This window comes from Dromaius novaehollandiae, chromosome 4 (genome assembly GCF_036370855.1).
Source record: "Dromaius novaehollandiae isolate bDroNov1 chromosome 4, bDroNov1.hap1, whole genome shotgun sequence".
In the NCBI taxonomy this organism is placed as follows: Eukaryota; Metazoa; Chordata; class Aves; order Casuariiformes; family Dromaiidae; genus Dromaius; species Dromaius novaehollandiae.
This window is the reverse complement of record NC_088101.1, coordinates 44,710,202-44,722,244: the sequence shown is the minus strand read 5'-3', so window position 1 is coordinate 44,722,244 and position 12,043 is coordinate 44,710,202. Positions and strand designations below refer to the sequence as shown.

General features: G+C 36.3%; 1 protein-coding gene across 6 annotated transcripts in view; it reads right to left on the bottom strand.

Annotated features, from left to right (window-relative positions):
- The window catches only part of KLHL2 (kelch like family member 2), a 62,963-nt gene that overhangs the window by 11,829 nt on the left and 39,091 nt on the right, over positions 1–12,043 (bottom strand). For 5 of the 6 annotated variants that reach the window (XM_064510931.1, XM_026122911.2, XM_064510933.1 and 2 more), the window contains 3 exons: positions 11,657–11,819; positions 1,965–2,074; positions 423–539 (listed from right to left, as the gene is read on the bottom strand). In XM_064510931.1, coding sequence (XP_064367001.1) covers positions 423–539; positions 1,965–2,074; positions 11,657–11,819 — 390 coding nt within the window. The remainder of the gene's footprint in view (positions 1–422; positions 540–1,964; positions 2,075–11,656; positions 11,820–12,043) is intronic. The other variant, XM_064510932.1, reaches the window with a different exon arrangement.

The following is a 12,043-nucleotide window of genomic DNA, read 5'->3' as shown; positions in this document are numbered from 1 at the left end:
TCCAGGCTTCCTTTGTCAATATTTTTTAACCAATTTAAATAATAGATATATTTAAAATAAAATTCTGAAATTTTAAATTCACTTACGAAAAAGCAGTACTGTATCAGAGATCATATTACAAATGAAAACTAACCTGATATCAGCAAATTAAATAATTTCAAATTACTGGCATAGCATGACAATTAATCTGCCAAACAGACAAATTACTTCCACATGGTATCCCTTTATGCTATCCCTCACTTGACTGAGTGTATGAGCATGTAAGCATGTGGTGGTGGTAAAAGGCAGGTCTTTAGGTTTTTATTTCTATTATCAGTAATACACTATCTTACACTGTCTTTAAAATTACCCATTTGGCATTAAAACAAATAAAAGGAAAGAAGTGTTTGTGTGCACAAGAATTAGTATTCCTTTTTGCTTACCTGAACTAAATATTCCCGGGAAAGCAAAGGCAGCCGAACATGCTCCATCAGGCGTGCCATTAGCTCCTGCCTTACATCTTTGTCATGGTTTACCCACGCTATCACTGCTTCAAATACCTTCCAGAAAACAAACAAATGCGAGTCCCTTGGCTTACAAATTCATGAGTATGAGTATCAGTGTGCCTTCAAAACCAACTTTTGCTTAGACTAAAATTCCTATCATGGAAAAAGAGCACAGCAGTTACAGCTCCCATTTTTTCCGTATTTATCCAATATAAAATTCCAGCCATGCATTAGCCAGTCTCTTTCGGTATCCTTCCTCTACTCGTGTTTCAAGGATAACTTCACTACACTTACAAAACGTGCTGAGAAAATTAATACCAAAAATCCAATAAACTATGTAAACAAACAATAGAGCAAAGAGATTACAAGCTTCATTTTTCCTTTCCTGTCCTGGAGAACGGACCTGCCATATCATCATTCAAATAACATCATTATGTCTTACTACGAGAAGCGATCCTAAGCCTTGTTTCACCTTTACTGCACACAGTTCATTACTTGTACAGTGCATTAAAACGTTATACTCCACAGAAACAGTATGGTTAATATTAAGGTCAGAGACCTGGATCTTCAAGGTATTATGGGAATAGCAACATGGCTTTGCTCATTGCAGTTTAAGCAGGTAGTTCTTAGGCTCAAAGTTTCTACAATATGCAAAAAGGGTTTTAACACAAAACACTAGCTAGCCATTAAATTGGTATTCAGACATGTTTTCTGAATATGATTTAGCCTCCTCTTGGAGCAGAAGTGTTAGAATGACTATATACTCCTTCAAAAGGAACGAACGTATTTTTAGCTGATCACAACTGGATACATAAGCTCAACATTAATGCAGCTGCACAGGAAAGCCACTGCAGGTTCGAGGACATGGCACTGGGCTCACTGAAGTTCACGGAGCTTTACAAATGGGTTTCAAAGGATGATATCTAGCTACCGGTGAGCCAGAGACTATTTAAACTTAGTTGGATTATACAAGCTACCTAGCCATCTCCTTTGCAATCCACGTTCATTCAATTAGTCTCAACAGTCCATAAATACATACTAACAGAGCTGTCATATCTTCGTAGGATGGCTCATGTTAAAGTTAGTAGATGGCATACATTCACTCTTTATACTACTGTTTTAGAATTACTTACTCCTTGGTAAACCAAACTCTTGTTTATGTGACTCATAGTACGTGTTCTGTTCATTCTACCCAAAGATGAAAAGGAATTTCAATTTAATTTAGCTTTCATTTTTTTCAAAGAACAATGGATTAAGTGATTTAAACAGTTTTAGAATTCCTAAGAGCTAAGATTAATTTTCAGCATCAAATTGACAACACTTTGGGGAAAAATCCTTCAAATACGAGCATAATATAGGTTTAATTTCACTGAGTAAACAAAGGATTGATCCAAACAAGTATAGAAGAACAGTAAGAATAAGCCTTTATTCTCTCTCATCCGAGAGAGTAAAAGAATACTGTGATACAGATGATCTTACCTTCTCTTCTGAGACAATTGTAAGTTTGTCGCTGGATATCAAACTGCACACCTGCTCTACACCAAGGTTGAGGTATTCTTCACTAAGTACAACATCAGAAAAGTGCTGTTCTGTTTGGAGGAAAAAAAGTACTCTAACATACAGTGCTGCATGTAACCCAAAATAAGCATTAAAACAATACAGAAAAAATAGAAAAATTTGGTTCAATATGCATGCTACATCTAGAAGGAACACTTTAAATTAAAACATTTTACATAAGATAAAGCATTGCCTCACAAAAAACTTTTATATTCAAAGGTTCCTTAAAATAATGTAAATACTAAAACACATTATACTCTAAGTAACAGTTATAGCAATTTAACATTTTCAGTATTACTTTAGCTCAGTACCTGTCCTTGACAATAACTTAATTTGCATTTTGCTACCTTTGTATTCAAAAGCATACATCACTACATCAAAAAGATGCCAGAAAAAGAATATGTCCTCTATGTTGTTAGCAAACATATTTTAAACCTGCAGTTCAACATAAACAATGGCTGAGTCGTTAGAATTAAATGGCACAATCTAATGCAGGTCAAATCAAAAAACTGTGCAACAGGTTTGGATCCTGTGCATCTCTCAGAACTTCCCCAAGGTCGGAAAAATACTACCTATCACAATCTCCACAAGCTGTAGAAGCTGCCTGATTTTTGTATAGATTTTTTTAATGCCTCAGAATAAAATACCTGACACAATTTAGTGATTTGACTGTAGAACCGGATGTTTTCTTTAAACATATAGCATACATCAAGCAGTCCTTCACTTATTCAGTTGTCTTCTCCCTTCCTTAATATGGCTTTTTAAGCCATTTAACTGCTTAGATAGTAGTCCCATCCAGTTAACTGATATTTTTTCTTCTTCTTTAACTATGCTTAACAGAAATCAAAAGGGGCAGCTGACACTGGGAATTTAAGAATTTTCTCAGAGGAATTTTAGAATTTGCTCAGAATTAGAATAAAAGTTATCAAACATATTCAAAATAAATAATTTTCTAAAGGCTTTTCTAGCACTAGAGTAGGCTACTATAGTTCTCCATGCTTGACACAAACTGTTAAAAGAAGAGCTAAAAAAATGCTTAAGTCTTCCAGAACAAGAAGTCCGATTTTTCAGTAGATTAGCTTTACAAAGTATGGGGGGGGGGGGGGGGTTTATACTGAAACAAAGATTAGAGAGCATAAGAAGATAAATCTAACACAGTATAATAATTCCTGCCATCCATCTAGTTCAGCACCCTGTTCCTTGAAACACGCAGCATAAAACCCTTCAGATAAAAGTCCAAGAATACATATGACAGGTAAACATGATAGTAAAACCTCCTCCCGTAACGATGTCCCTATAAACATGAAAGATTCCTGGTAGCTAGAAGAATGGTATTTTACCTACTTTACTACCTTTCACTAATACTGTTATAAAGCCCAGCCCCCTTGAACATGCTAAATTCTTGACAGTAATGCCTTCCTATAGTAATAACTCTACAGTCTCATTGAAAAACAACCCCCCACATCTAAACTTAACATAGTTTAGTATCAGTTTTCAATGAATGGCCCCATGTTTTAATCCTGAAATACGATGATAAGGAAAGCCTTGGCTCGTCTACTCAGTATCATTCACTATTTTATATTCCTTTCTATCGTTCATCTCTGTTTAAAGTAGACAGTCTTCATCTTGCTAGTCTCTTTCCCTACGAACCTCTCCTGTCATGCAATCAGAATCACTACAAGTCTCTCTAGTTCTGCAGCATTCTTTTAAAACGGACAGATAATATTGTACATATTGTACATGGCTAACAGAAACGGAGAAAGATAACTTGCATGAATTAATTTTATGAACTACTCCAAATTTCAAGTGACAGAGCCATAAAACTGTGTGTCTGACTGCCAAGAAGCTGAGTTGGAAAGGAAACAGAAAGGAGAAAGGGTTATATTTAAGCAAAACTCATCCAAATCTCAAAGAAATCTGAGATTCAGAAGCCCTGTTCATCTTCCCTTAAGAACATCAGTTAAACAGCATATCCGACAAGATACACTTCATAAACTAGAAATACCCAGCTAATTTTACAAACTCATAAAAAAAAAAACCTTTTTTAAGGAGGTGATTTAGATTTATGATGTGTTGTAAAGAATAGGAAGAGATTTAATCCCTTATGAAAAATAATAGTTCAACATTTTTGAACTAATACAATAGAAGTTAGGTTCTCTTTTGTCTTCATGATGGGAAAAGAATTGTGGAAGAAAAACTGAAAAAAATAGAATGAAAGTAGTTAACAAAAAGTAAGAGACTATTTTAGTGGATGCCAGCCACTGTGTGTAAAGCATACAATAATGCACATGACCTTAATAAAATGAGGCAAACAGATAAAAAGAAAAGTGAAAAAAGGAGAAATTAAAACAAAGTCAATCGCTCAAGTTCTCAAGCAATACTTGGAAACAAATCTTCATCCAAATGGATCACTGAAAACAGAGAAATAGGAAGGCAGATGGCTGTATAAATTTTAGCTATGAAAAAGGGTAAGGTGAAATCACTTGTCTCTTTAGAACTAGATCTCCTGTTGTCAAGGAGACCATCTTAACCGACTGATACATATCCTTTTGTCAGAAGCCAATTGAAATTACAGCTAAATGGATTATTCAAAATAATTAGAAACTGAAAAAGAACAAGGAAACTCATAAACACCACTTACAAAATCTGCCAACAGTAATTTATCTTAAGCTGTTCAAGCATTGAGGACAGAAGGCATTATTTTATTATATATAAAAATAATATTTCTGAAATTCAAGCCTTTCTGCTTCCTCTTCACAAGAAGGGTATCAGCATCTTACTTCGAAATAAAGTGATTCAGTATCACCAAGTCTTACAAGTTCCAAAAATTCCATTTTAGATCCTCCTTTTTCAACAATCATGACAGAAAAATAGTTTTGGGGGGTGATACTATTCTTTTTTGGCTTCTGTGTTTTAAAGATGTTAGGATTCATATTATCCCATATTATTGCCTAAATCCTCAACGATTAGATCACTCACCTCATTTTTCAATAAAATTTAAGATTCCCATATAATTTTATCACTACATAATCTGAGTTATTAACATCAAATATCATGAAAATCTCAGCAAAACTTAAAAAAAAAAGTCACTCTTGTAGTCCATCCAATACTTTATGACAAGACTAAACATTTCATGCATCTATCTCCTGTAAAACCTCAATCTAGCTTTGTTTTCTGGGGTTTTTTTTGGTTCATTTCTCAGTGAAGTTAGTATACTTGTCTCTTCACAAATATCTCCCAGTTCTAGATAAGCAGATATCTGTAACTGCCTGGTTGAAAGTTTTCATAGCAGAATTATTTTTTCCAAAATGAAAATTTCTCACATAGCGTGAGACTTAAATTCATATTGGACCCCTGCCTTCTTGCCACCTTGCTGAGATAACTGAAGCCAGCTGGCTCCAGAGTCATGCAGCCTGGAAACCAACTGGTTTAGGAGCTGCAGGGGCTTGGCTCCCAAATTTGCACTTCCTAAGCAAGCAGAATTTTGCTTCATTATCATCAAAACAGCCCCCCCCCCTTTTTTTTCTTTTTTTTTTTTTCCCCCTCAACACATCCATACCATTTTAGGAAGTTTCTAAAATATCTGTTCCAATTGCATACGAAAAGCAGATTTTGACATTTACCACAAAATGGCATTGCTATTCTCTTCATAACTGGTTAAGACAGTTTCTATTTGGATAGCTAGAGATCTGTCCTCGTCTGCCCTGTACCAGTAGGATGGGACTTCAGCTTCGGGGGCGAACCAGAAGGACAGAAAGGAAGTTCTTAGCAATACAAAAAGGGCTAGTAACTTGATGTTTGGAGCACAATAGACAATGCCAAAGTGGATAGCAAATGAAGATAAGAGAAGCTGTCCTCACTTCTTGGTACTTCTCATCTTTTCTCTCTGAGTTCAGAGATGTGTGTTCTACAGACAGAAGCAATAAACAGCTGACCTACCTCTTCTAGCCAAAAGGTGCATAGTCTTGCTGACCCTAAAGATATTGTCACTGATTTTATGCTTTTTAGTTACATAGGAAGGAATGCTACATCTGAAATCGACACAAGACATTTTATGCTAGAAACATTTGTGGATTAATTCATAAGCACAATTACACTCATTCATATGCCTATAGTCATGCCTTCTCTGGATTAACTGCCTTCAACTGCCACAAATACAGAAGCAAAAGTCTGCTCAAGTCCCCGCGGAGTAAAAAACACTTTCAGAGAACCATAGTGGCAGAAGCACCTGTCATCCATCTTCTATTTTATGATTTATGACAGTGACTGTTCTGAGCATTTGTCTATAGATATAGTCTGTTGTTAAGACAGCTTAAATATCTATTCTATCATTAATAGATTTCAATCATTTTTAACATTTTTCCAACGTGTTCCAGCAGTTGATTACAATATCCATTAACATCCATTTCCATAAAACTTTTAAATATTTTTTACACTTTCATAAATCTTCTCCGAAAGACCTTCTCAAATCCACATTAACACATATGACAAAATTTGGCCAGAGTTTATCAGCACCAGACGCTGCAGCTAAAAAAGAAAAAAGCATGATGACCTCACAAGACTTCAGTGTTCGTTAGTTTGTGAAACAAAAGATCATGATCAAATAACCTGAGTCTCACAAATATCTTTTATCTGTTCTGGGCCAACTGTTTCTATTCCATAAAACAGATTTTTATAAACCAAATGGAGTACTTGCATCTTTCTGACATGACAATGCTATAAACTTAGCAAGAACCTCCCAGAAACATAGCTTCTTTCTGAATCAATGCTCTTCTATTTTACAGAGATGCAGAGTATGGGACTTAGAAAGATCTGAGTGGTAGGCTGGCATAAAAGAACAATAATTACTCAAGCAGATGAAACAAAAAAAATACCCACCAAGAACTATTTTTGAACTGTTTTTTTTTGTAATTTTACTTCATTTCACATTGTTCCAGCACAAAAAAAAAAAAATCAATGTGGCAAAAGGTCTTTGCTAATGGCCTAACATAAGGTACTGTTCAAACAGTGACCCAACCGTATCATAGAGGAACAGACATAAGGTCTGCCAGTTTGAGGACTGTCAGAAGGTAAACATTTCAGAATCAAATTAAAAAAAAAAAAAAAAAACTGATTTAGTTGTCAATTTTATGCTCAAGTAACTGCTTTTTAGAACACTATGAGGTTCCCAGCAACCAAGGTAACAGCAGCATAGCAACAGAAGTTGCTACTCAAAATAGAATTGTAAAAAGATTCTGTTAAATATGTCCTTAAATCTCAGGCATACCAATGCACACAAGACTAGTCTATAGAAAATATATATATTCCTAAATCTAGTCAGGGCTCAAGCGTTGGACACAGAGCACCTGAATGCAAAAATGTTATGTCTCACAGTTAAGTGCAATACAGCAATACGTGCATCTTGATTACATTAAGAATCTGTGACAAAGTTCCTTTGACCTCTCCCCAGCATGATGCTAAAGGCCAAAAAGCGTTATGCAGTAACGTGTACAAGTGGTCGTCAAAAGACACTTCTTCCACAGAAAATCCAGTGTTTCCAAATCCTGTATTGGCCTATGCAGCTAGTGAAACTACATTATTATCCTCTGGCTGCAACAAAGAAATATGTCAAGCACTGCAGGAATGCTCTCGTACTGTGGTGCTACAGACCACAACACTTGCAGTAGAAGAACTTCATAGGATAAGTGGAATATATTCATAGGATTACTGGAAAGCCACTACTTTTCACAAGATTAAAGAGTGGAAGAACCCTTCTACCTAAAAGCATAAACTTTTAATAATGAAACATTACAAAAGAGAACAGAAATATTTCATTAACAAAGATGGCAATAAGCGTTTTTCTTCTGCTTCACAGTGTCAGCTGGCTTGTGAGGCTGTCTGATTACCCTCTCTAGCTTATCCCAGGACTGGCACGACCTAGAGAGCTACACGTTCCCTACCTCTCTTGTTAAAGACGGCTGAAAAAGCTGTTGAGATCAGCTGTTTTCGGCAGCTTGCTCTCCCTCTAGTCCAAGATGGCATGCCCCTCTAAACGCTGTTCTCCCTTATCTCTCTTTCAACTACAATTAATTCATTTCCTTCCTCAACACCTTCTATTTAGCATTTCTACTGCTTATCTTACTTAGCACCTTCATAGAGTCAAATCACTTTCGTTTATTATAAGGCTTTACCAGTCTATCTTGAGAAGGTTATATATAACATTATGACAAGTATAAAATGTACCATGTTCTCGGGAACAGTTTTTGTTTCATGAACAATCTCTAAGACCAAATAAGATACATCAGTGAGTACAAGTGAGAATGGGTGCTCACTAACAGCATTCACATTGCATACCCTTAGAAACTCTTCTGGATTTCTGCTTATGTTCTCTTATAAATCCACTTAAATCAGAACTGGAATGGCCATTCTTTCACACAAAAAGAGCTCGCGTGCTGTAAACTTGTTACTCAGTCTCCCCCAAAAGTATTAGCAGTAAGCATTCATTCACCCCTTCTCTGCTACATTATGTATTCAAGTCAAGATACTTGAGAATGGAATATTTCCTCATAAAAGAAAGATGAGAGCCTCCCTTGTTTTTATTCCCTACCTATGCAACTGTTACAAGACCCAGAATAGGACTGCATTCTGAATCACCACAAGAACACTTAGAATCTCAGTTACAAAATTTAATTGTAACAGAAGCTAATTCCAAGTAATTTGTATCAAGTGTCCACTATTTTCAGACTCCCCATATTTATCACAGACACATATAAATGACTATGTTACAGAAATCTAACATGCTGCTACAGCAGGATGAAGCCCATCACAGGACTATGAAGCTGCAGTTTTAATGAAGGTTGGGTTTTTACTCGCACTGGAAGGCCACTCCAGAGTCTCACTATTATAGTAAATTCTGATCTACATTTGCATCCATATGTTTTTATGCTATCACTTTCTACTAGCACAAGTACCTTTTTGCCTCTTTTTCCTAAATATCAAATAGCAACTGTAACAAAATGAAGACTAGGAGAAGTTAAGCATGTAAGTGCTTTCCATTTTCTCTAGAAAGACGAAATTCTCACTGCTCTTTAAATCTAATAATCCTCTCCTGTACTCATTCAAGTTTCTAGAACCTGCAGTCCCAACCTACCTCCTCCCAGGAGTTCAGCTGTCTGTGAGCCAAGGCCTAACCCAGAACTGCCACAACTGCATCTCTTTGGCTCAGACCATTAAGAAAATTGTTCGGTTGTGAGCAAGAGCCTTGACAAAGTACACAGAGCCATTCTACATAAGAACTGGTGTGGGGGGGAAGCAGGTAAGATGACTGAGATGTGGACAGTTACAAGCCTGAGAACGCAAGAAGAAAAACACTGACATGAAGAGTAAGAGTAGTTGTATGAAAGCATGAGTAAAGTATAAAATTCTACAGAAGAAAACCAGGGAGTCAAAAGACAGCAATCCAGCAACACTGAAGATCCGTTTCGGAGGCCAGCCCTTTCTCCTAACTGAGGACTGCCTGGCCAGCAAAGACTCCTTGGATGCTTTTATCAGGAGCAGTGAGCATGCAGGTGCTCAGCCTAGCAGTTTGCATGTCTTAGCTAGGACTTGCAGGTTTGACCCTTTCAGTTATCTATATCCTGCTCGCAGTCTCTTAGCACAGCAAAAGATGCCTGAGCAAAATGACCCAGAAAGGGAGGGTTACAAACTGTACACAGTTTGTATACTCTCAAATATATGTAGTAGCATTCCTAATATATATTTATATAATATATATTAAATATATTTAATAGTCTTGTCAAAGTCTTAGATTTTGTGTTTATAGTAAGTAATCTACATAAATATTAACCTCAAATACTAAATTTAAAGATAGTTAAAAAGTAACTGAAGTAGCTTAAAAGTCACTAAGTCAGAACAGAAGTTGGAAAAAAAAATCAAATTTCAATTAAGCAACCATTATGTCAAAATAATGTCATGGAGATACAAAATATTTAGACTGCCCTAATACTCTTCAAATGTATCATGATAATTTTTTATTTCTTCTATTTTCTACACTGCTCTCATGTACTAAGCTATGTTTGCCTGACAAAATTCTAGAGATTAATGAAGACAGCGCAATGCAGTGAAGTAGCTCAAACCCTTGGGCACAGCATATTTGTCTTAGGAGCAAGAATAAAGTACTCATTGCTTTAAAACCTACCACACAGACTGCATCAAAGTTAAAACAGGAGTTGAGCTGGCACCTAATGGTAAGGGCCAGCAATGCTCCAAAAATGGATGACAAAAAGGGAAGCATGTGAGAGAAGTACTTTCTGAAGGAATCTGAAATAAAGAGAGTGTAGCTTGATTAAGGAAGAAAGAGAAAGTTAGTTCCAAGAACAAAAAAGTAAGAAGAGAGATATGAAATAAAAGATTCTTGTGGGGATAGTGAACTGGAAAAGCCAAGGATGGCAGGTTGGAATTTGATCGGGGGACAGCGGGGAAGATTACTACAAAAGTAGTAAAACAACCTTAGCAAACAGAGAGAAAGTTAACGCAGAGGAAGATATCTAGTGCAACAAAAGGGAAATAAGGTGTAGAGATAGGTAGGTTTGGTACAGAGGAAAGAAACAACATATGGGAAAATGCAACAGAGCAGTTGAGGAAAAATGGCAGAGAAGAGTTAAAGTTAAGTTTCTGAACTTGAATGACTGGGAGAACACAGAAGTCACCAGTGACAGGGGAAGACAGAGGGAAGGGAAAGATATTTAGAGGGAAAAATAATTCAGTTTTGCTGAACATGAACTGGAAATAAGACACTCAAGAGACACTGAAAAGACAGTAAAAGATCTGTGACTGGGCGGATGGTACAAGTTCCATCTAAAGAGGCATACCTGAGGGTCGCTCTCAGCTTCTGACAATACACAATTTCTAAATTAGCAGTACATTCTAAAATAAATTTGTCCCAGTCCCTAAATATTTTCTCCTATAGCTCCAATCAAAATTTACTGCTTTGCTGGCTACTAAATTAAATTCTATAAAGAAGGGAGTTTTTTTGCTCACTGTAACAAGCTTCCATTAAAAGGAATTCCTCAGTGTAATGTCTTCCATCTCAGCTCAGACGTCAAGAACTCAAGGTACGCTACCCAAAAGAACTAGTAAAATCATCCATACCTGAACAAATCTAAAAATGCTAGTTTTGGTCATACTGTTATGCTATAAACTTACTGCTTTGTGTAAAGCTTACACAACAGCTTTAAGGTTTTGTTTATTTTTTAGTAATCTACATTATGCAACTCTTTCTTGGTGTCAAGACAGTTCAAAAATAAGTAATCTGGGTGTATTAGACTGTATTAACAACTACTGATTTGGAAATACTTTCTAAAACTACCTGTATATCTGTTTCCATCACCTTTATAAGGCTATAATTTACAATAGAAAACATATTTGGAAAACAAAGAAAAAAAAAAAAAGGATTTTATCCTCTAGAGAATCATAGAAACGTAGGTTAGAAAGAACTTCGAATCTTCTAGTTCTGCAGACAGGTGTGATCTAGACCAACTCAAATCAGAAGCTGGTCTAATCAGTTCTTAAAGCTGCCCAACAGTGGAAGCCTCATAACTGCCACAGGCAGCCTGCCATCCTTGGTGGTAACTTGCCTGCATATGTGTTGGCCTTGTTCAAGAGATCTGTGCATGCATGCATGTCAGCAAAAGCACGAATCCCCAGGCAATTGACAGGATGAAGCTGAGATTCCAAAAATTCACAGCAAGTCCTTTTCACATCCTGCAGTTGCAAGAGACCAGCTGCTGGAAGCAGTACCTGTAAGAAGCAACAGGTGGTTAGTATCCCATTCAGTCCTAAGCTTATACAGGAGTACTGTCAATATGAATAAAGAAAATGCAAAAACAAAACAATTAATAAACTGAAGGACTAAAACATAGAGAGGAAGATTTCAGAACTTCAGGACTTAAGAACTTGAAACCTAAGGACAACATAATTTACCTCGCTGCAAATACAGTTTAAGATCTAAAATCACAAGCAAC